This window comes from Anopheles coluzzii, chromosome 2 (genome assembly GCF_943734685.1).
Source record: "Anopheles coluzzii chromosome 2, AcolN3, whole genome shotgun sequence".
NCBI classification, from domain to species: Eukaryota; Metazoa; Arthropoda; class Insecta; order Diptera; family Culicidae; genus Anopheles; species Anopheles coluzzii.
The window spans coordinates 73,838,167-73,863,382 of record NC_064670.1 but is presented as its reverse complement, the minus strand read 5'-3'; the positions used below and the strand labels follow the sequence as shown (position 1 = coordinate 73,863,382).

At 39.0% G+C, this 25,216-nt stretch overlaps 2 protein-coding genes and 2 long non-coding RNA genes across 5 annotated transcripts; 1 reads left to right on the top strand and 3 right to left on the bottom strand.

Annotated features, from left to right (window-relative positions):
- Positions 1–5,506: 5,506 nt before the first annotated feature.
- On the top strand, positions 5,507–6,141 carry LOC120958278 (uncharacterized). Of its 2 annotated transcripts, XR_005752025.2 has the most exons (3): positions 5,507–5,664; positions 5,737–5,778; positions 5,869–6,141. It is a non-coding gene; the product is annotated as an uncharacterized LOC120958278 (long non-coding RNA). The 2 variants fall into 2 exon arrangements; XR_007451985.1 differs by having other exon boundaries at positions 5,507–5,778.
- Positions 5,771–7,754, bottom strand: LOC125906609 (uncharacterized). The gene is made up of 2 exons (XM_049606217.1): positions 6,458–7,754; positions 5,771–6,383 (listed from the first exon to the last, which is right to left on the bottom strand). Exons 1-2 carry the CDS (start codon positions 7,538–7,540, stop codon positions 6,378–6,380), a joined length of 1,089 nt encoding a protein of 362 aa, XP_049462174.1. The 5' UTR covers positions 7,541–7,754; the 3' UTR covers positions 5,771–6,377.
- A 219-nt stretch (positions 7,755–7,973) lies between these two features.
- LOC125906620 (uncharacterized) lies at positions 7,974–9,473 on the bottom strand. The gene is made up of 2 exons (XR_007451979.1): positions 8,217–9,473; positions 7,974–8,164 (listed from the first exon to the last, which is right to left on the bottom strand). It is a non-coding gene; the product is annotated as an uncharacterized LOC125906620 (long non-coding RNA).
- A 10,862-nt stretch (positions 9,474–20,335) lies between these two features.
- On the bottom strand, positions 20,336–24,979 carry LOC125906610 (uncharacterized). Its single transcript, XM_049606218.1, has 2 exons — positions 23,850–24,979; positions 20,336–20,735 (listed from the first exon to the last, which is right to left on the bottom strand). Exons 1-2 carry the CDS (start codon positions 24,790–24,792, stop codon positions 20,656–20,658), a joined length of 1,023 nt encoding a protein of 340 aa, XP_049462175.1. The 5' UTR covers positions 24,793–24,979; the 3' UTR covers positions 20,336–20,655.
- Between the last annotated feature and the right edge of the window lie 237 nt (positions 24,980–25,216).

The following is a 25,216-nucleotide window of genomic DNA, read 5'->3' as shown; positions in this document are numbered from 1 at the left end:
TGACTTCTCGCGCAACAAAAAGAAGCTCAATTTTGCGAACAGAGCTAATCGTCTCGCTTCACATTTCTGCTTCATCCGAAATCCGAAACGAATGACAGGAGGGGATTCGATTGTGATACGTAGTTTTTTTACGCACACTACGACACATCAACCAAAACAGCCATTGCAAGGACCGTAAAGATATCAGGTCAAGTTATAAGCCCGTTTTGACAGCTAGGTGGAAGAAGAATTGACGAAGAAAACTGACAGTTAGTTTTCCGCTTTTGGCGAACGCTTCAAGTTCTCGAAGGAAAATTTCCATTTTAAATCACGGACTGTGTTCTAATAAACTAAAATATTCACCCAAATTGATCTCCACCAAATATTGACCATGCAAAACGTAAATAATCCATCAATACATATACAAGCGGAAAACCATCTGTCAAAATCGGAGCCCAGGGGGGGGATCGCCAAAAGCGCTATAACTACACCTCATTATACATTCCACCTTGAGCCATTGGAATTCACACGCATACATCAACAAATGATCGAATCCCCTCCTGTCATTTCGTTTTCATTTTTCTACCAAGGATACTGTACCAAGGATAATGTATTTAGAAGACATCTGGGGAGACATCTGTCACTCTCTGCATACAAAATACAATACTCCGCACCAGCCCTCCACGATTTCAATACCATAGCCACTGGAACAGTTATGTCATGTCGAGAAATGTCATTTTGCTCTGAACAACTTTACCTTGTCATTTTAAAACACCTTGGGATATACCCACCTGTATAATAAACCCACTTTGAAGCCCGTGGCAGCGTTCATTCGATACAAGGTGGATTAAAAATATCAGGTCGTGGATTAGGGCCTTTGGGGGGTCGCCATAGTTGAGGGCAAGGTGTTATAAATGACAAGGTGAAGTTGTTCAGAGCAAAATGACATTTCTCGACTCGACATTTTTCTTCCGGGGCTCCGGTATAAAAATCGGGGAGGGTTGGTGCGGGGTAATGAAATGTGTATGCAGAGAATGACAGATGTCCCCCACAATGTCGCCCAGCAAAAGCGATAAAAATCAACCTTCTAAATACATTATCCTTGGTTGAGGGACTTTACGTCATTTTTGAACCGTTACCGTAGCAATAGACCAAGGATAATGTATTTAGAAGGTTGATTTTTATCGCTTTTGCTGGGCGACATTGTGGGGGACATCTGTCACTCTCTGCATACAAATTTCATTACCCCGCACCAGCCCTCCCCGATTTTTATACCGGAGCCCCCGGAAGAGAAATGTCAAGTCGAGAAATGTCATTTTGCTCTGAACAACTTCACCTTGTCATTTATAACACCTTGATCGTGACATAACCCCAGCGAAATTTTTCGGAGATAATGAACATAAACTCATGCCATCTCTTTCTATTCATCAGCTCTACTCTCTCACACGCATCGATGAACTTTTACACATCTCTTTGTTCATTGTGCTATATTTGAAGGGTTTAAAACTGATAGATAACGATTCATGTTCATGAACTAGTAGTGGTCAAATGGTAATGGTGTAATGTTTGCACCATGGTCGACATGAGTTCAATTCCATTTTTATTGTTTTCATCGATGATTTAAAGTTTTGATTTCTTTTTAAAACATGCAGCTCCAGTAACTTCAGACCCCTTTACTCATTGTTAGAAATGCGTGTTTAATAGTAAATCTATTATTTTTATTGTTTTATTTATTTCTTTTAATTCATTTAGTATCAGTACCCCTTCATACAACAAAACAAGCAAATAGCACGATCATGAATAATTATATGGTGGCGCAACTGGCAAAGTGATTCGAAGTAGAATTAGCGATGTGGTTGGTAGCATCAAGGATGAAGCATGAGCATGAATTGGAATATGAGGGAAGGGAATGAATCCGAATGTTCGTTTCTATTTTTAGCTCTTTTTTGCATGGGTTCATCCTTCACGTGTGTTCACTATCCCCGAAAATGATCTGTATTTCGCTGGTCTTTTCGGGGATAATTCGTTAACGAATTATCCCCGAAAAGACCAGCGAAAACCAGCGTGGTCGGGAGCTTGGGAAACGCAGGACTCCACACAGCATCTGAAGCGTTTGGCATCTGTCAGTTGTTATGTTGCGCTCCGTGTTACCCTAGCAATAAACGATGCACAATCTCAGATTGCGCATATATTTATCTGACACCGTAGCAATAGACGATGCGCAATCACAGATTGCGCATATATTTATCTGTCAAACGGATCGGTTTGATATATTTATCTGTCGAAAAATATTTATATATGTCTCGGACACATAATCTTGAAAATGTATGCGCAATCTTGGCGCAATCTGAAAATTAATGGAAATGACGTTTATAGCTCTGGGTTGGCTACGCGAAATGACTTATGTTTTGATAAAACGAATATATGCGCAATTTAAGATTGCGCCTCGTGTATTAATACGGTCAAACAGATCGGTTTGATATATTAATATGTAAAAAAAAAAAAAATATACAGGCGGTCCCCGAGATACACGGTACCTCTTATACGCGGATTCGGAGATACGCGGTTTTCTAAATTTGACAATTCTTTGAGCAAATAGTACTGATTTGACACATCAATTTCAAATTGTCAAATAATTTCCGTTTTGATCGAATGTTAAAAACTATTTCAAAAGGTTTAAAACAGTTATATTCAGTCAGAATCATATCAAATAATTCATAAAGTGACTAAAACCGCCTCCTACTTGCAAAATTACACGAAAATTTGTGATATTTTTGCAGGAAATCACGAGATTCGACTTACGCGGAAATTCGAGATACGCGGTATTTTGCGGCCGTTTGCGGTCCCCATTAACCGTGTATCTCGGGGACCGCCTGTATATATATATATATATATATATATATATATATATATATATATATATATATATATATATATATATATATATATATATATATATATATATATATATATATATATATATAAATATATATATATATATATATATATATATATATATTGTAAACTAAGGTTTTATTCCAAACGAGTTTTTTACGGAGCAAGGTTTTTCCGACTTGTTTATTTGTGATTCCGTTTTCGAATGACAGACGTTGTCATATCCTTTTGACAGTTAAGGATAAGGTATACATACATTTTGAGGTGAGGTTGACCAAGGTTCATATTTATGATACGTCTACAGCTCGGCCTTTCCTGACTTCATTAATTGCCCTCAATTCCTATGCTATTAGTGTTGCCTAAGATTGTTTGTAAAGAGTCAATCGCCACCAGGGAGAGGGACTATCCATCGTCTTATTTTATCAGCTTCCAAAATTCCGTCATAAGCTATTTGAGTCATTTGACACCCATCAATGTCACGGACGACGTACCGATCGTTTGGAAGTATTTTGTGTATAACATAGGGGCCCTTGTATCGAGCAACAAATTTTTTGTTTGAATTGACGGTGTTATCTATATTGCGTATGACCACAAATTCCCCTTCAGTAAACACAGGTGCTGGTTTAGATTTGATAGCATGTTGTCGTTCATTAATCCCTTGATGCTTGGTAATATTATTCGATGCTATGGTTCGTATTGTATTGAAATCCCTAGGTGAAGCTTGATTTTGATCATTTAGGTATTCTGTCAGTTCATCTAGAATCGGTCCTCGTTGTTCTGTTCCAAATAAAAGTACAGATGGAGAGAAGTGAGTAGATGCGTGAATTGTATTATTGAGCGCATATTCAACCGATGGAATTTGAACTGTCCAATCAGCATGATTAGTCGGATTCGTAAGTTTGCTTAAAATAGGTCGTAGGACGCGGTTGACCCGTTCTACTTGCCCATTTGCCTGAGGTGATCCTGTTGCGTTTAGTATATGCGTAATTCCTCGAGATGATACAAAATTTGAAAAATCATCGGACGTAAAACATGTTGCTCTATCGCTAATTATTCGCTTAGGGCGACTGTAATATGACATGTATAATTTAAGAGCATTGCACACTTCACGGGTGCTTGTAGATATTGTTGGGTATAACTTTGTAAACTTTGTGAAACTATCTATTACTACTAGCAAATGTTTCTTCTTTGAATCTATTGAAGGAAGAGGACCTATGAAATCGATATGTAATGTATCAAAGGGATTGGCAATTTTAGGTATAGTGTATAAGTTTTTATGATTAGTTTTCACGGGGGCGGAATATATTACACATTTCATACAGTTTTTAATGTAATTGTGAATTCTAGTTTTCATTTGTGGAAAATAATAATTCTTATTGATTTGTAAATAGCATTTATCGACTGCCAGATGTCCTATTTTTTCGTGAATATATCGAATTACATTGTTAATCATTTCTGATGGTACATAGAATTTAAATCGACCTGGTGAAGACTGTTTGTATACTACTCCATCACGAAGAGTGAAATCACTTACTGACCTAGACTGTAGTTCAGTTTTTATTTTTTGAATATTTACATCACGAGCTTGTGCAATCCGTAATTGGAAATCTATATCCAGATCATCTATCACTGCTACGTGTTCTATTCGACTTAATGCATCTACATGAGGCATAGATGATCCAGGCCTATGTTGCATTGAATAGTCATAATTTTCTAGGAATAATGACCAACGAGCGATTTTTGCTGATAAATTGCGGTTTTGCAGTGTTTGGACCAATGAGTTACAATCTGTCACTATTTTTATGGGAATGCCATGGACGTAAGTGTGAAATCTTTTGAGTGCGTAAATTACTGAAAGTGTCTCCAGCTCATAACTATGTAATTTGGATTCATCGTCCGATGTTGTTTTTGAAAAGTAAGCAATTGGGTGAAACTTATCATCATCTTGTTTTTGTAGTAAAACCGATCCAAAACCAGTAGAACTTGCATCGCAATGTAGTTCGGTTTCTCTACTAGGGTCGTAAATTGACAGCACAGGTGATTGAATAAGTTTATTTCGTAAGGTTTCGAATGATTGAATGCATTCATTAGTAAACTCAAATGGTACTTTTTCTTTTAATAAGTTTGTTAGTGGTTTTGCAATACTTGAAAAAGATGGAACGAACCGTCGAAAAAATGAAAATAAGCCTAAGCACTGTTGAACTTGTTTCTTGCTACGAGGAAAGGGGTAGTTTTTAATTGATTTAATATGATGTTCACTCGGACGTATTCCTAAACAGTTTGCATTGTAACCAAGGTATTCTAATTCCCTTTGGGCAAATTTGCATTTGTCCAGTCGTAACTCCAAACCATTTTTGCGTATCGCGTTTAACACTTGTCCGATCAGTTCAAGATGTTGGTCAAAATCTTTTGAAGCAATCAAAATGTCGTCTATATACACTACCAATTCCCCTCGATCTATAAATTCTCTAAGTACCGAATTAATAAAGCGTTGGAACTCAGCCGGAGCATTTTTCAATCCGAAGGGCATGCGGGTATATTCGTACTGCCCATCAGGTGTAACGAACGCCGTATATTTAATCGATTCTTCATCCATAACTAACTGATGAAATCCGCATTTGAGGTCTAGTAACGTAAAGTATTGTTTATGTCCCAAATGTTCTAGGCAGGTGTCTATAAGAGGCAATGGAAAATTATCACGAACTGTTACTTTATTTAATGGTCTGTAATCAACACATTTTCTAACTTCGCCATTTTTCTTTCGAACCAGGACTAAGGCAGACGCGTATGGTGAGTTACTTGGGCGTATGATATTTTTTTCTAGCAGGTCCTTTACTATTACTTTTACTTTTTCTCTTTCAGCAAATGACAACCGTCTTGGTTTGGTAGAAATAGGAGTGTCATGTAAGAGATTTATTTTCATAGTATAAGTTGAGGGTACGATTTCATTTGTAGGAAACTCTAAATAATTTTTTGTTATCGATTCAATTACAGCTTCACTTTGGTATTTTGTAAGGTTTTTACCAATATCAATGGGATTTGTTTGATCAACAACATCTATCATACACAAAGAAGAAAATGTATCGGTAAACACATCGATCGACTCATGAGCTAAAGCAGAAAATGAGCAATCTCCCTCCCGACGTGCGACTGACCTCTTTACAATGTCAAGTGAATGGAGCTTTTGATATAAATTCGTTTTTATTAAAGGCAGCTTTTTCATATTATTCATGTTCAATAAAGTGTTTATAGTGTACGTATTTTGTATCTGATTGAGTTGAATATTTAACTTGGATAATGCATCTCTACCAAGAATCATTGGCCATTCCATGTATATTTTTGGAAGGACGATAAAGGTGTGACGTATCGTGGTCTTGGCAAGTTGTACTCGCATATCCACAAATCCTAACGTTAATAAATTTGGGCCTCCTATTCCTCGCAACATGGACGTCCTAGGTTCTCCAACAAGAGATTTAGGGAGAACGTTTTCATTAACGAAGCTTTTAGGGCTACCAGTATCCAAAAGAGAAACTAATTTTAGTGATTTGCTCCAAACATCTTGACTCTTATAGGCAACACTTACCTCTTGGTTGGCGTTAAGAGTAAAAACTGGTTCCGTCACAGGCGTTGTTTCTAGATGTTCAGGACCATTTGTAGTAACGGCAATCTGCTGAACCCGTTGAGGACAATTTCGATAGACATGATCAGTCTGACCGCACTTGAAACAGGACCCCGGAAGTCGAATCGGCATGCGGCAGAAGTTTTCCGAATGTCCATATTTCCGGCAATTAAGGCATCTGGGAGTCGACTGGTTTGGTTCAGCTCGCGCAATCTGGACTCGTGGTTGTTGAACAGACGATTTCTGGACCGTTGTCTGTACACGTGTTCGTATATATTCATACTCTTTCAATAGAGGTTTCAGCGTCTCGATCGATTTTGCCATGAATCGCATGGATGCAGTATGTATGGGGTCACCGAGACCGTCAATGATGATATGCACCAGTTCGTTTTCCGGAATTGAAGCTGCCGCTGCAATGTGTTGCATGTCTAACAAATATCTAAGCGTTGTTTCGTTAGCGTTCAGATGGCGTGCTCTAAGATTTTTATAGATGACTTCTTTAGAAGGCTTGTTGTTAAATTCTTTTAGCAATTCGCCCTTCAACTCCTCGTAATTTTTTGATTTAGTAGTTTGTGCCAATAAAACAGCTGTGCTCGTTAACGATCGACGCAAAAGCGGCAGTTTTTGAGGCTCTGGGACGTTTGTCATAACGAAAATGTCCTCAAGGGAACGAATCCAAGCACACACATCTTCATCGCCTTCTCCGGTGAACTTTGGCACTATTGTTTCTATATATTGAATAGTATTCATCGATATTGGTTTAAGGTGAGTTGGTTGAAGCTCAGCTATTTCTTCTTCTAAAGATAAAAGTTTTTTTTCTAGCTCCAGGCGTTTTACTTTCATTTCGAGTGAGGCTATAGCAGCGGCTTCGTCATTTGAGGTTATGTCATCACCATCTCCACGTGTTTTATCAGCCGCCATTTCCTGACTTGTTGTCTTCTTCACGTTGTCTGCAAACAATTGTCGTAGTTGCGTCGCCTTTGCCGTCTCTGGGTATTCAATACCAGCTGCGTCTAATGACCATTTTATTTCTTCTGTTGTAGGCATACTTGTAGATTAATCCCACTTCTGAGATGTAAACTAAGGTTTTATTCCAAACGAGTTTTTTACGGAGCAAGGTTTTTCCGACTTGTTTATTTGTGATTCCGTTTTCGAATGACAGACGTTGTCATATCCTTTTGACAGTTAAGGATAAGGTATACATACATTTTGAGGTGAGGTTGACCAAGGTTCATATTTATGATACGTCTACAATATATATATATATATATATATATATATATATATATATATATATATATATATATATATATATATATATATATATATATATATATATATATATATATATATATATATATATATATATATATATATATATATATTGTAAAACCTCGAATTTTACCAATTTGAATTAAACGTTCAAGTTATAACAAAGGCACAATATCGCAAAGTAGAAGAATAAACAGAAGGCTGAAGGTGTTGTCAGTACAACGATCCGTAAACGAATGATCTTTATTTTGACATTCAGATTATCGCACAGTTGTCACGGTGATGGTCATATTCTCATCCGGCATATTGGGCACTATGGTCTTATCAGGGGTCAAATCTCCAGGATATTACAGCTCGGCTATCCTGACAAACAAATTGACCTCAATTTGAGCGGCTTTACTGTAGAAATCTTCAATATTGAACAGGGCTGGCATGAGAATAACTCACATACTTTCAATCACAACTGCTTTTCTGACCAACATCTCCTCCGGAAGTCTTGCTGAAGTTTACGGAAGTTACAGCCAAGCATAAGTACGATGATGATATCGAAAGGTGTTGATCCGGAATGATGTCGTCATATGATGCGTAAAGTTGGGTCAATTTCAATCACAGCTGCTTTTCTGACCAACATCTCCTCCGGAAGTCTTGCTGAAGTTTACGGAAGTTACAGCCAAGCATGAGGACGATGCTGATATCGAAAAGAACTGATCCTGAATGATGTCGTCATGTGATGCGTGCGGTTGAATCAATCTCATAGTGGGTGTAAGTACTGCTGCCGCTGATCGGCATCTCCTCCAGAAGTCTTGCTGACGTTTACAGAAGTTACAGCCAAGCATAAGGACAATGTCGATCAGGATGAACCTGAATACTGAACGACACCACAATGATTGTTGTTCAACAGCTCAGTAGGCTACAACCGATGCCACAGCACTCGAACATGACGCGGCGGTAGAGGGTGGTAGCGGGGTCAATCCATAAAGTGGCGGAAGGCAATACACACGATAAATCGGAGGCGATGACAACACGGCGTGCGGTGCACATGCAATAACAGAAGTGATGCGCGAAGCTTTTCCAGTATTCCAAGTATGAGCGATGATGAAAGAATAAACAGCGGCCGTATTAATACTAAATGGCGGTGTCATTGTCGTGCAAGATGAACAAGATGGCGGCCACACTAAATGCAAGTGCTAGATGGCTGGTGTCTTTAGGGTTGCAGGGATCGATATCGTTGTGGCTGGTGAATCTGGCGTAATCTGGTCTAGCCATGAGGCAAATCGTTGTCTAAACATCGAATTGGCTGCCTATACCGGCAAGCACACACAGAAGCTTCTTGTTTTTGCGCATTGCAATGGCAGATGGTAGCGTCATCTCACACACAAACAAACAAACTCTTCGATACACAATCTTTTGCCGTGCTGGATTGGACAGCAAAGCAGGTGCAGGCGATAAGACGTATCCCACTTCTGAGATGTAAAACCTCGAATTTTACCAATTTGAATTAAACGTTCAAGTTATAACAAAGGCACAATATCGCAAAGTAGAAGAATAAACAGAAGGCTGAAGGTGTTGTCAGTACAACGATCCGTAAACGAATGATCTTTATTTTGACATTCAGATTATCGCACAGTTGTCACGGTGATGGTCATATTCTCATCCGGCATATTGGGCACTATGGTCTTATCAGGGGTCAAATCTCCAGGATATTACAATATATATATATATATATATATATATATATATATATATATATATATATATATATATATATATATATATATATAAATATATATATATAGATATATATATATATATATATATATATATATATATATATATATATATATATATATATATATATATATATATATATATATATATATATATATATATATATATATATATATATATATATATATATATATATATATATATATATATCGGACATAAAATCTTGAAAATTTATGCGCAATCCTGACGCAATCTGCAATTCTATGGAAATGACGTTTATAGCTTAGGATTGGCTACGCGAAATGATATATGTTTTCATAAAACGAATATATGCGCAATCTGAGATTGCGCATCGTGTATTAATACGGTTATGCTGTGTGGAGCAAGGTGAGAATATAGAGGAGGTGTCCTCTTAGCGTTTCGCATGTTGCCATTTTCAGATTCAGTTTGACAACAGCCGTCGATATTTGTTTACAGGCAGCAGCTGCATTATAACGTGTAAAATGCCGATTTATGGAGTGAGGATGCAAAATATAAATTTTTATTTCTTAACAAATGTTTGTTAAACGAAAACAATTCATTGATTCTATCCAAATATCAGCAACATTCGTCATATTTGACAACTGCCGTCGATTCTGGTTTTGTGATTTTTTCTAAAGCCTCGATGCCCAATTGCTCTACATGACGACACCTCCTTTCTACACACTTTGGAGGGCTGGAGGGGGGAATAGTAAATTCCCAAGCGCCACAGATTAAGCTTAAACGACTGGAAAATTGAATATCCATAGAAAAAAAAATGAATGCTCCACAGCTTCATTGGTTTGATCAATAGATGGCGTATTACCAACTCATCATTATATTGCTATCCTTTTCTTGCAATGTGTTTCGACAAGTTTCATCTTATCATGACCTATATAGCCTTCTAACTTTCTGAGCAAAAATCTATATGAATGGTCGTGTGGTCAGATACGTGGGTATCAACACCAACGACCATTACTCAAATCTCACTTGCTACAGTGGTGGTGGTTTCCATTGGAGTTTAGTATTTAAACAATCGTATCGCCGTTCTAGTTCTAGCGATGCATAACTTCAATGCGAAACCATACAACAGTACAGAGGAAATGAGAAAGCTCTCCTCCAAGCGATGAAGCTCAACTGGTTGGGGTATCCTACCAACAGAGAGCGCCACCAGCTTTTTCGCTATTTTTAGATTGCATGAGTCGTTTGCCGTCTGCTAAACGAAGTCTTTCTATATTCCGTTTAGGTAGAGAACTCGAGTCGTTTAGAAGCCGTTTAGTGGTCGTTTAGTGGATTTGTGGCACTTGGGTTGTGTGCGATTTGACATAACAATACTCAATGATGGCGCCCGGAAAACGCGCTAACAATTCACCTCCTTAATAAACACACCTTGGTTTTATCAAAACATAAGTCATTTCGCGAAGCCAACCCTGAGTTATAAACGTCATTTCCATACATTTTCAGATTGCGCCAAGATTGCGCATAAATTTTCAAGATTATATGTCCGAGATATATAAAAAAATTTTGACAGATAAATATATCAAACCGATCCGTTTGACAGATAAATATATGCGCAATCTGAGATTGCGCATCGTCTATTGCTACGGTCAGTCGTCGTCCTTGCTCAGGCCCGTGTCTGTGCTCCATCGGATGGGATTTTATCGAAAAGCCTGTCAAAATTTTATGTGACCCAAATGACAATGGGACCCCCTAAAAATTGGCCAAAAATGTCAAATTTTTGACAGGATTGGATGTTGGATCGGATTGAATAGAAAATCCGATCTTCTGCCAGTGAGGCGAAGAAGCAACTAGCGGAACTTGGGGCAAGTGTGCCACCTTAAGCATTTCAAGTTATAACTCACTAAAACGTGTTTTTCAAAAGCCGATTTAAATCTCATAACCATTTTACATCTAATTCCTCACTTATAAATGAGTTTCGCTTGAAAAAAGTGCAAATAAAACAGTTTTTGAAGCGTTTTAAAAAGGGTCCAAAAAGACGTTGTTTTTTGGGCTATGGGGCAAGAGTGCCACTCGTATGGGGCAAGACGGCCACCTGGTTAAAATAACCGTATTTCTTAGATAATTGGTAATTATTACGTTTATACCACTAGTGTATTTATTCCTACATGTATTTAGTCACCAATGAACCCTTTTTGACCACCAACTGTACCACAATATGGTTTGTTACTGTTCTGTTTTTCTGGCGTGGAATCCGCTCACAATAGCGCACCATTCCGCAGCACGCTACAACAATGTTTACATTTTTGACAGCTCGCGCCTATGAAAGCTGGTGGCACACTTGCCCCAAAAAGAGATGGCACACTTGCCCCAAAAGTTGTAACTTTTTTGAAATTGAATTTTTCAGTGACAAAAAGAAAGTTTTTTTCAACTAACCCCACAAAAAATTTCACGTTTTCTCAGCTATACGGTGGTGTAAATATTTTCTCGGTTGATTGTTCGCATGATTTTTGAGAGCTTATTTGATTGGATTCAAAAATTATAATATTCTGCTCAATTTTGAAACTCAATATAAATCAGTTCAAAACAATGGGGAATATCGATTGGTCTATATGAAATTCAGCTCAGTATGCCTTGTCATTGGAAAGCAACCAACTGTATACACAATTGATCATTAAACTAAAGTTTTTAAGGAAAAATGCTTGGTGGCACTCTAGCCCCGTATGGCACACTTGCCCCAAATTCCGCTATACTTGATGAATTGCGCAGTTAGAGAGAAGAATTTTTGGAAATGAATAATAGCCAAAACGGTATTTTAGAAAGTTTATCGAAGCAATCGAAAAAACTTACGCATGTTCAAGGTTTTGTTGAACAAATTAGCAACGTGGTATGTGTAGGGAAAGGTGTAGGAGCTCAATCAAAAGCCCCAGAATGGTTTTAAAAACTAAAAACAAAAGACGATATGGATAATTTTAACCAAAGTTTAGGAACAGATGATAATTTCAAGGATAATATACACAAATGGCTGGTTGAAAGCATAAAGAAAGCGGAAGTAAAAGACAGGATGCACGAGGCACGCGATTTGATTTTTGATCCAGAACTGTTTGCAGGTTGCAATTGGAAAGGTGGTCCGTCTTATAACCCCTGTTGCTGCGAGTCGTAAACAAATAGAGAACTGTCACCGCGGCTGACAGCAAAACATTCAGCACTTGCGATCGCGAGAGATTCCACACTCTCACGTACAGAGGGCACTGTAACGGGTTCGGATACAGAGAAGGCGAATGACCTCAGGATCGGGAATCGGGTTCCTCGCCATCGCGATTGCTTCAGTAGCATCACGACAGCGAGCGAATATAGTTGAAAAACTTTTTAAAGGTATACAAAAACCGCGATACAATAAAGTTTCCACCCAAAGCGAAACTCGGCGTTTTAACCATTTTTTGATTCCTACGAAGAAGTGAATACTATATCGCTACGCGATTAGTTCGGGAGCTAACAACCCCAAAATTCCCTTAATCACATATTCAAACATATTAGAACTGTTTAGAGCCATAGGTAGTGTTAGAAATTCTAACATGAAATTAATAACCAAATTTTTAGGCTGGTGGACGAGTGCCAAAAAATTAGTTTTTATTCTACACTGGTCGAAATCGTGTTAGAGAAAGGCCGAAAGTCGACACCTTTCACCTATTTATATATTTTTGTCCCTCATAACGCTAACAGTGCCGTGGAACCTTAAAAATGTTCCAACATGTAGCAATTCCTTCCACTGAAAAAGATGTGGAAGATTTTTTTAAACTAAAGCTTCGATATGGCAAAGATCGCTTGAATTTAAAAAAATTCTAGCTTTAATCCTTCTAAAATGAATTGAATATGTGGCTAAGGAAATGGTGGGAAGATGACGAATCTTCATTCTGGCTACAATCCGCAAAGAGATGTACGGTAAGCAATCAAATCACTTGACTCGTGTATCCTGTTTTTGGCTATAATGATAAAATCATTGGCTTTTTTAAACGTAATGAAAAAGAACAGGCATAGAGCTATACAAAATTGATGTTTAATAATAATAATGTATTATGTACAAAGTTAAAACTTTACTATGTTAAAGAAGTAATTAAGCTACCTCAACTTATAATGTTTTTTTTTATTAAAATGTAATCACAATTAATAAAAATGTTAAAAAATGAGTTCATACTCTGTATAAATAATCGTAATATATACAGGATTATTCTCAGAATACGTCATTATCCTGACTGAAACATGGTCGGACTCCTCTATTAACTCGTCACAGTTGTTTCCTGGTCCGGAATATTAATTATATCGTCTTCAGAAAGGACCGTAATGACAGAAATAGCAGGAAAACCAAAGGTGGTGGGGTTCTCATAGCTGTCGCCTCACATTTGCGAGTACTCTTATGTTCTACATCAGACACTGTCGAGCTACTTTGGTTAAAGATTTACAGCATTAAGAAAACGTATGTTATCGGCGCAATGTATGTTCCTCCTGACATGGCAAATAACACGTCGGTTATTCACACATTCTGTTCAAATATTGACGACGTAGCGTGTAAAGCTAATGAAATGTGTTTGTTATTCGGGGACTTCAATTTGTCAAACCTGAATTGGATACCCGATGAAACAAATCCACTTATGCTCCAAGTTGACTACGAATGCTCGAGGATCACGGACAACTGTCGCCTTCTTCTTGATTGTATGAATAGCAACGGACTATACCAGATTAACAAAATTCATAATGCGTCGAATAACTACCTCGATTTGATCTTTGTATGCGACGATATCCTGCAACAATGCTCTCCACCGGTAATAACACCCTTCCCCATAGTTGCTATTGATTGCTATCATCCGCCTATAGAGCTATGCCTGCCGAACGGCTTAGCCAAAGCAGAACATCACTCAACATCACATCAAGAATCAGGCATGCTCGACTACAGTCGCACAAACTTTTTGATTCTAAATGATCTACTGCAATCCTCTGACTGGTCATTCCTTGATGGAAACCCGGACGTAAACCATGCACTCGATATGTTCCATCGGAAATTTACGGAACATTTATCTGCCTGTTGCCCTATAAAACGTCCACGACAGGGTCCACCATGCTCAATTACGCCGTTTAAAACGAAACAAATCTTCCTGCTATCGGTTTTACCAAAACAGTGGAACACAACAATCGAGATTGCGATTCATCGCTGCACACAATGTATATAGAAGCTATAATAGACAACTACACTCTCGTTTTTTGATTCGTATACAGTTCAGCTTAAGAAGAAAACCGAAAAATTTTTGGAGGTATGTCGACACAAAACGGAAAAACAGCTCCCTGCCAACTATAGTTTCCTTTAATGGAACAACTTCGTGTACCAAAGAGGAAACCTGCAATTTATTTGCCGATCGTTTCATGAGTTCGTTTGCCACTGAAGCTCCTGGCTTCTCATTGGATGCTGCTCTCAACAACGTGCCCTCCGACGCGGACGATGTTAATGTGCGTGACATAAACATCTCCAGAGATTCTGTGCTAAAGGCGCTCAAGCAGGTCAAACCATCCTACAACCCTGAACCTGATGGTATTCCAACCGCAGTTCTTGCCAAATGCAGCGAAGTTTTGGTTGAACCTCTGGCTCGTATCTTCACACTCTCTCTCAATCAGCGTATGTTTCCAGCAGCATGGAAATCGTCCTACATGTTTCCTGTGCATAAAAAGGGGGATAAGAGCTTAGTGGAAAACTACCGTGGCATTACTACTTTGCCTGCAGATGCTAAGGTTTTTGAAGTCGTCGTCCAGAACTCGCTCTTGAACTGTTGCCGCTCGCTGATATCAACACGCCAACACGGGTTCTTCCCCCGCCGCAGTGTGACCACCAATTTGGTGGAGTTTGTATCTCACTGCCATGCTGCATTCGCTTCGGGAGCCCAGATGGATGTCATCTATACCGACCTTAAGGCTGCCTTTGATCGGGTGAATCATCGCTTGCTGTTGGCTAAGCTTGCTCGTCTTGGATTCTCTACCCCTTTAGTGGAGTGGTTCGAATCTTGCCTCACCAATCGTCGATATCGCGTGAAAGTTGAATGTATGACATCTAGGGAATTCGTGAGTTGTTCAGGCGTGCCACAGGGTAGTAACCTTGGACCTTTGCTGTTTTCTCTATTTTTCAATGACGTTACTACTGTAGTAAGGGAATCTGAATGTTTATTGTATGCGGACGATCTTAGACTTTTTTTTCCTGTGAGGTGTTTTGGTGATTGTCTTGTCCTGCAAGCATCGATCGACTATTTTTCCGACTGGTGTCTGAACAACAACCTACAAATTTCTGTTGATAAAAGTTTGTCCATGTCGTTTCACCGTTCTAATTGTCCAATAGTGTTTAACTACTGCATCTCCGGTACACAATTACAACGACACAGTGCAGTAAAAGACTTAGGAGTTACCCTTAACCGTAAACTTGACTTTCATGTGCACCATAACGAAATTATTGATAGAGCGAACAGAATGCTAGGATTTATACGCAGGCAGTCGAGAGAATTCTCCGACCCACATTGTCTTGTCGCACTCTACAAATCACTAGTCAGATCCATCTTAGAATACTCCTCAGTAGTTTGGTGCCCATCGTCGTCGTTATGGTCGAATAAGATTGAGTCAGTGCAGAAAAAATTCACAAGTTTGGTCTTACGGTTCACACCCTGGCATAACGTAGCAGCGAGACCTAGTTATCGTGCCCGGTGTTTAATTTTTGGACTCGAGTCTCTCGCTACTCGTCGCGAAACGGCGCAAATCTTGTTTATGAAAAAAATCATCCTTGGAGAGATAGATTCACCGGACCTTTTAGCTAGAGTTAATTTCCACGTACCTGCTCGTATTTTAAGAAACTTTAGGCTACTAAGAGTTGACCAAACTAGACGTGCATATAGCGATAATGAACCTTTGACTGCGATGGCTATTAGATTTAATGCACATTATGACTCTTTTGACTGGAATTCCCTAAGTTAACCTGTTTTTCTTGCTGTGATACTCTGTGTTATTTATTTTGTGCTGATGTTACATTGTACCGTGATGCTTTATGTTATTATAAGTTTAGTTTATAAGATCATTATAACATTTACAAATAAACAAATAAACAAATAAACAAACATTTCAAACTTTTTTTTCCAATTCACATAAACATTTTTTTTATTGAACATACATCATACATTTTTCAACATTATTTGTAAATTTACAATATTCTTAAGGCAACTTTGAGACAGAGTATTTAGTTCTGTCTCTGGATTAAGTCCGACCTTATACCGGGTCTACTCGGTTGCTTAATATCGATAACTTAACCTACTTAGCCTACTTAACCTACTTATCCTACTTAATCTAGTTAACCTATTTAGCATATTTAACCTACTCATACCTCATTCTGTTAAAGTGTGTAATAATGGAGTAAAATGTAGTTTACAACCAGTTCGTATTGTCTTAATAGCTACTATTTAACATTTAATGTCACTTATAGATATGGTGCGAAGCGTTGGTGAAGTATCGTTTTCATATCCGAAAACCAACAATCCCTAAACTTCCTTAACAAAAACCCCTGTCTGACTTGTAAAATTGTTTCATCCTTTTTTACTTTAAGTTTCGGATACGTTATACTTTCCTGGTTACTAGCAGTTTCTATATCTCGTAATAATATAATTTTTCCTATAGCTTGATGTAAACTTCTATAACCAGATGTTACGTAGCTATGTTTAATTTTCTGTAGCATATTTTCACAAGCATGCGTCGAAAAAGTTATCAAAGGGCCTAATCTGTCTACCTCTTCGTATACATGAAGCAAAAGATGAACGTTACTAACAAGATGTACACGGTCATAAACAACACTGTAATCCTCTACAAATTGCTTCAATAATGTTCCTGCATATTCCCACTGATCCTTAAATACCCGAGACGATAACATCGTTATAGCGCAATACAATAATTTAAAATGTTCATATGCTAGTTTTCCTATTCTATCTTGCAAAACAACTATACCTGTGTAATGCAAAAGAAGTTTGAAAACTATACCTAATTGTATGAAATGTAGTAAATCACTAGTAGCTATACCTTTTATCATGTCGAATCGTTTTAAATCCGTAAGAGGTGTTTTACCTCTCCGGTGGCCTGTAGAACTGGGGTTTTCATCTGGAAATTCCTTATCTGTTCTTGGTGGCGCTTTTGTATCCTCGAAAATAACTTTTTTTTGAAATTTTAGGGAAGTTCCACAGCATTTACATTTTAAGCACCCGTGTACTACGTTGTAGTAGCCAACCTCTGCAATAAAATAAACAATGAAATTAGTACACATTATTAATAAAAGCAGAATTTCATTTGATCAGCCATGGAGAGCTGCTGCATCGAATGAACCGCGTCCCATCTCCGTCATGTTCGTTTTGTCCTGCAATAGACAACCTGGAACACAAATTCGCTGGCTGCAGAAGAGTTGCTGATGCTTGGCAGATTATGCACCAGCGAATTAGCGTTGTAATTTCAGGGTGTCCGTCTTCGTCAACGTTATTGTTCGGTTTGATGCGTTTGCCTGTACTAAATGGCATTAGTGCAGGTAAATGCAGCTATATCCTAAGTTTGTTTGCGAACTATGTCATCCACATCATTGGAAACAATGATGCTGTGATTGACATAGAAGTTCTGCGTTGTTCATTGTAAATATTAATGTTAGATAGAACCTAAGCACGTTTTTAATAAAAAAAATTATATAAAAAATACTTACGTTTAATAAATGCACGTGCAGGCGAGTTAGCGATAATAACTCTAACCGAAACAGATATTTTTTGCCATTCAGAGTCATTTTGTTATCATGTAGCCTTTTAAGTTCCTCCACTAAAGGTCTCAGGAAAGGCTCAACATAGGATGGTTTTGAAGTGCCGCAAAATATCCCTACCACCATAACAGGAACATTCGGCATATTATCATGACCTAGGGTAAATGTACCAATAGTGGTGCAATTTGTAGTGGTGCCGATGTGTTTTAATGGATTTAAAGTGTCAGGAAGGACAATTTCTGAATATTTTAACATAAACCAATTGGAATATGTTTTATCTACGCAATCACAAACATTTTTATTATGAAATACATAAAATTTACGAAAAACTACATATTTTTGTGACTGCTTCGTTGTACCTATAATGGAGGTATGGTTCCTATAGTCGTCGTATTGTGTTCCTATAGTGGTGGTAAACAAAGATGCCTCAAAACAGTGTATAATATCAATATAACTTAGTTTTGAAGATGTTTTCGTGTGAATAGCAACGATTACTGCCATAATATTGGTTTCTTGCGTAATTTGATCATAAAAAAATGTATAAATTTGATTGATGAAACTATTCACTAAAGTACTGCATCACATCTGTCATCAACCAACACCCGGAAGAGTGTGCTTGATTTGAAGTCAATTTTTCTTTCAACCATATAAGCGAATTTTAGCCTGTTTTTGGTAAATTACCTACACAAAACTTATTTCTTTTGCTTATTTTAGTGAAAACAGTACGACATGCCAAAAATTTCCTCAACAAAATCTAAAACGACCTGTTTTTATTGATTTTATAACTATAACCACTATAGGAACATGTCTGTTTTGTGTACAGGCGGACCCCGAGATACACGGTACCTCTTATACGCGGATTCGGAGATACGCGGTTTTCTAAATTTGACAGTTCTTTGAGCAAATTGTATTGATTTGACACATCAATTGTAAATTGCCAAATAATTTCCTTTTCGATCCAATGTTAAAAACTTTTTCAAAAGGTTTAAAACTGTTATATTCAGTCAGAATCATATCAAATAATTCATAAAGTGACTAAAACCGCCCCCTACTTGCAAAATTACACGAAAATTTGTGATATTTTAGCTGGAAATCACGAGATTCGACTTACGCGGAAATTCGAGATACGCGGTATTTTGCGGCCGTTTTCGGTCCCCATTAACCGTGTATCTCGGGGACCGCTGGTACCTATAATGGCACTATGGTAAAAAAACACTTAAAAATGCATAAATATGGTCAAAAGGCAAATAATTTTAGTAAAACAATAACATTTCATAACAATTATGTTGAAAAACTTGTTATTGCGTGGTTATGTAGTCATTTAGAACGTTAACAGAAAAATGAGTTTCGTTATGAAATCCTAAGGATTTTGGAAAAATGTTGACACATGTCACAAAATAATGAATTTTTCGGTAACTAAACAACGGAATGGCCCCATTTAACTTTTAAACCCTTTGTAAAAGGCTAAAGAACATTTAACACTAACGTAAATAACTTAATTACTTTTAATTTGCCCTATGAACCGCATTTTAGAGCAATAGCACCACTATTGGTACTACCACCACTATAGGTACATTTAGCCTATATAGCCTTCTAACTTTCCGAGCAAAAATCTATATGAATGGTCGTGTGGTCAGATTCGTGGGTATCAACACCAACGACCATTACTCAAATCTCACTTGCTTCAGTGCCGGTGGTTTCCATTGGAGTTTAGTATTTAAACAATTGTATCGCCGTTCTAGTTCTAGCGATGCATAACTTCAATGCGAAACCATACAACAGTACAGAGGAAATGAGAAAGCTCTCCTCCAAGCGATGAAGCTAAACTGGTTGGGGTATCCTACCAACAGAGAGCGCCACCAGCTTTTTTGCTATTTTTAGAATGCATGAGTCGTTTGCCGTCTGCTAAGCGAAGTCTTTCTATATTCCGTTTAGGTAGAGTGCTTGAGTCGTTTAGAAGCCGTTTAGTGGTCGTTTAGTGGATTTGTGGCACTTGGGAATGGACAAAAGTAGAGATACAGGTGGAGAAGGCGCGCGGAAAAGAAGACGGACGTCTACCGGTAGTTAGCGTTAGCTGGGATCTGTTGTAGATGGGGCGGAACCGTAATTAAGTAAATTGTACAACCGAACTGTTTTATCTCTATCTAAATATATTTGTAGTCCTGTAGTGCTTGTAGTTCGGCTTCTCTTCTTCAAGTGTCGTAGAACGGTAGCGGAAGCGATCGCAGTGTATATAGAATCTAGCTATTCATACCACGGTGTGTATGGAAGGTAGTTGTTCATACCACGGTGTGTATGGGGAATAGCGTATGACAGCTCCAGTGCTGCCAGAAGTATAGCTCAGATATAACAGCTCTTCCGCGCAAAATAGAATTCGTTGTTATAGGTTGAGCCTTTGCGGAGGCTTGATGGTCCGCAGAGAACGACGCAACCTTTGGTCCACCGGCAAGTCCGCTGACCCTGTGGGTTGGTCAATTGCAGCTGTTTCGTTAGAAATCGGTAGTTGGATACCCGTTTCAAGATTAGGAGCAGTCGGGATAGCAGGGAGGGACATGTCAGTGGATGTATAAGTGTTATCGTAGTTGTATGTATTTGTAGTAATGTCTGGAGTGACTGCGATAGTGTTGTCGTAGAAATTTTCACCACCAATCTCTTCACGGCGCAAAGAAATTTCTTCCTTAGTAGATTCCGATAGCCCTGCACCAACACTACGTAGTTGATCGATATGCCTTTTCCAGGTCCGCCCGTCATTTAGTTTCACTAAATAGTGGAGTTTACCTAGACGTTCTTTAATTGTCCCAAACTCCCACTTGTTTCCGTGAACGTATTCTCGAGCTGCAACTTTTGATCCAGTAGTCAATGCACGTATTTTAGACTGAACTTCATTTGAGTTTGGATCGTTTGATGGTATCATGAGATCCAGCCTTGAACGGATCTGACGACCGAACACTAATTTTGAAGGTGAAAATCCGGTGGCTGGGTGAATCATTTTACGGTATGAGAGCAGTATATTGCAAATTTCACTGTGAACTTCCCCTCGATCACATTGTAGCGACTTTAGTTTAGATTTCATTGATTGTATAAATCTTTCAGCCTGTCCATTAGTGGCTGGATGGTACGGAGCACTAAGTTTATGAGTAATTCCGTTTAGTTTAAGAAATCTTGAAAATTCAGTAGAGGTAAATTGAGGACCGTTGTCACTCACAAAGACAGAAGGTAATCCATAAGTACTGAAAAACTCCCGGCACAAACGAATTGTAGTTTCCGTAGTCATGTTTTTCGCAACGTAGACCATAGGCCACTTCGAGTATGCGCCAATTAATATGAGGTAGTAAAGTCCCATGAATGGGCCAGCATAGTCCGCATGAACACGCTGAAACGGTTCCGTAGGTGTTTCCCAACAATGAAAAGTGACTTTGGGAGGATTAGCCTTTGCAGCCTGACAGGAAGCACAATCGTTGACCAGGTTTTCGATGTCTCTGTCTATGCCTTCCCACCAACAATAACTCCGAGCAAGTGATTTGATTCGTGTTATACCGAAATGTGTTGAATGGAGTTCTTCAGGCACCTTTCTTCGCAATGCAGGTGGTATGTATACTCGGCTACCACGCATCAAGCAATCTTTATGTAAGTTGAATTCTTCCTGATTCACACCAAATCTATGTTTCCCTTCAACTGAGTTTCCAGTTCTTAGGGCACGTAGCAATTCGCGAACATTCACATCCGCTAGGGTAGCTGCACTCAATTCATCTACAGTCAGTGGGAGTGTTTGTATTGCATTTACCTCGACTACCTCCGGTTCTTCAATTTCCGATTCAGGGTCAGTAGTTGAAACCGGTAGGCGAGACATAGCATCGGCATTGAAATGTTCCGACGAACGGCGATGTCGAATCTTATAATCGAACGCCTGTAGGAATGCCGCGTAATGCTGCATGCGCATTGCGGACATAGTAGGAAGTCCTTTAGATTCCGAAAAGATTTGGCTGATAGGTTTATTGTCTGTTACCAGAATAAATTTGCGACCGTAAAGGTATTGATGAAACTTGCGAACACCAAAAATGATCGAGTAGGCTTCCTTATCGATCTGAGAATATTTTTGTTGCGTTCGAGTAAGGGTCTGAGATGCGTACTGTAATGGCCGTTCAGTTCCATCAAGATACTGATGACTAAGAACTGCCCCAACCCCGTATGGGGACGCGTCAGTAGCTAAAATTACCGGAAGTGACGGGTCATAATGTACTAAAAACCTATCGGATTGCATCTCCCTTTTTACCAATGTAAACGATTTATCACAATCAGCACTCCACACAAATGGAACGTCATCTTTAAGTAAATTATTCAGTGGGTACAAAATAGTACTGAGGTTAGGGAAAAATCTACCATAGTAGTTAATGAGTCCAACAAAAGACCGTACTTGCTCCTTATTTTTAGGAATAGGCATGTTTTGTATTGCATCAATCTTTTCGCGGAGTTTGTGGATTCCTTGCTTGTCCACCATGTACCCGCAGTACTCAATTCGATCAGAGAAAAAGTCACACTTTTCTCTATTGACACGCAATCCATATTTATCTAATCTGTTAAGTACTTCCTCAAGTCTAAGTAAATGCATTTTTGTATCAGAACCAGTAACGCGAATGTCATCACTGAAGACAGTAACGCCAGGTATGCCCTGCAAAATTTCCTCCATCAGACGTTGAAAAATTGCAGGTGCGGAAGCAACTCCATACATGAGTCGAGTGGGACGAAACAAGCCTCTATGAGTGCTCAATGTAAGTAAGTCCCTATCCTCGGGTCGAACTTCGAGTTGTAAGTAAGCTTGCGAAAGGTCCAATTTTGAGAATGTCTCCCCTCCCGCAACAGTAGCAAAAAGTTCTTCGACCGTCGGAAGAGGATGTTCATCCACCAGTAAGTTTGGGTTAAGAGTAATTTTGTAATCGCCGCACAACCGCACTTTGCCTCCGGCTTTCCTAACAGCAACAACAGGTGTAGCCCACTCTGAGTGGTCCACTTTTTCCCATATGCCTTCTTTCACGAAATGATCAATTTCCTTATCAACCGTGCTGCGCACTGCAAATGCCACTGGCCTAGCTTTTATGTATACCGGTTTTGTATTTTTCCTAACAGTAAGTGTAGCTTGTATTCCTTCAATTTTACCAACACGTTCATCAAAGACACGTGAAAATTTTGTAAGTAAGTTATTCAATGCATTAGTGGTAGACTGATTTTTGCCACTGCAGTAGGAAACTGAATGTGTACCTGGTTGGAATACACGATTGAAATCTAAATTCAAAGCAAGTAGCCAATCACGCCCTAACAACGGATGTCTACTAGATTCTGCGACATGTAGAGGCAATGTAAATTCCTCACCATTTGCAACTACTTTTACCGTTATTTTCCCAAGCACACCAATGTCATTATCGCAGTAACTCACGAGTCGAATGTTAGTAGGGGAAATGTCAAAATTGTTAAAGTATTTTCGTTTGTCTTGTAGGTTGATTAAGGATACGGGTGAACCAGTGTCGACCTCGAACGTTAGCTGTTTTTGATTTATCCACAGACTCAACAAAAACTTACCAGCAATACCTTGGATCGCGTTCAGGTGTAACACATCCTTCATAACACACGGCTGCTCCTCCAGGTGATGTGCGTCATCCGTCCCCTTCTCGTTGGTCTTGGTGAGACACATCCTCTCAAGATGCCCCGCTTTCTTGCAGTATTTGCAGATCGTAGCTTTATGTTTGCATTTGTCTGCGTAGTGGTCAGGATCCCCGCAACGATAACATCGTTTATTTCCACCATTCTGCTTGTTCGACAGGCGACCGGAACTTTGACTGGAACTGGCTTGGCTCGATGACTGGAAACTTTTTTTAGTTTTGTTTGCTCCATGCTCGATGTGCTGAACCTCACTTTTTTGACGTGAGTTGTGCATTTCATCGGTTCCACGATGAGACATTTCCATTCCGAATGCGATCTCCTTTGCCTTTGTCAAGGTTAAGTCGCGCACTTCCAGCAATCGAGACTGTATCACACGGTTCTGGATGCCAAAAACGAACTGGTTCCGGAGGGCCTTGTCCATGTAGTCCCCGAAATTGCATGTTTGGGCGAGCTTCTCTAAATGCATCAGGTAATCGCTTAGAGTTTCTTGCTCTAGCTGTTTACGGCTCGCGAACTTGAAATTCTCCAGTATTTCCAAAGGAGTAGGACTGTAATGTTCCTTCAGTAGAGCTACAATCTCGTCGTACGTTTTTGTATGTGGCTCAGCATTTTTCAGCTTATTGCACAGCACATCGTATGTAGGGCCGCCCATGTAGTGTAGCAGAAAATCGCGTTTATCGGCTTCACGCACGTGGTAAATCCGGAATGAAATTTGTAGTCGATTTAACCATCGGTCAAATTTCGATGAAGCAGGATTGAATGGCTCGAAATGAAATGTAACTGGTACCGCAGAACCACTCACAGCAGGCAAAGCGGGACTGGCGACTGCCGGATCGTCGACAACCGGGTTAGGAAGCGCCATTGTGATGTAAAATTACGCAGTAGACAGCCAAATTCACGATGCAGCAACTTGTTTGTATATGTATTGCGCCTAGCACATTCACGTAGCTTCGTACTTCTCGTCGCCAAATTGTTGTAGATGGGGCGGAACCGTAATTAAGTAAATTGTACAACCGAACTGTTTTATCTCTATCTAAATATATTTGTAATCCTGTAGTGCTTGTAGTTCGGCTTCTCTTCTTCAAGTGTCGTAGAACGGTAGCGGAAGCGATCGCAGTGTATATAGAATCTAGCTATTCATACCACGGTGTGTATGGAAGGTAGTTGTTCATACCACGGTGTGTATGGGGAATAGCGTATGACAGCTCCAGTGCTGCCAGAAGTATAGCTCAGATATAACAGGATCGAGAGAGAGTGAACTCCGAGAGTGGATCGAGAGAGAAAGT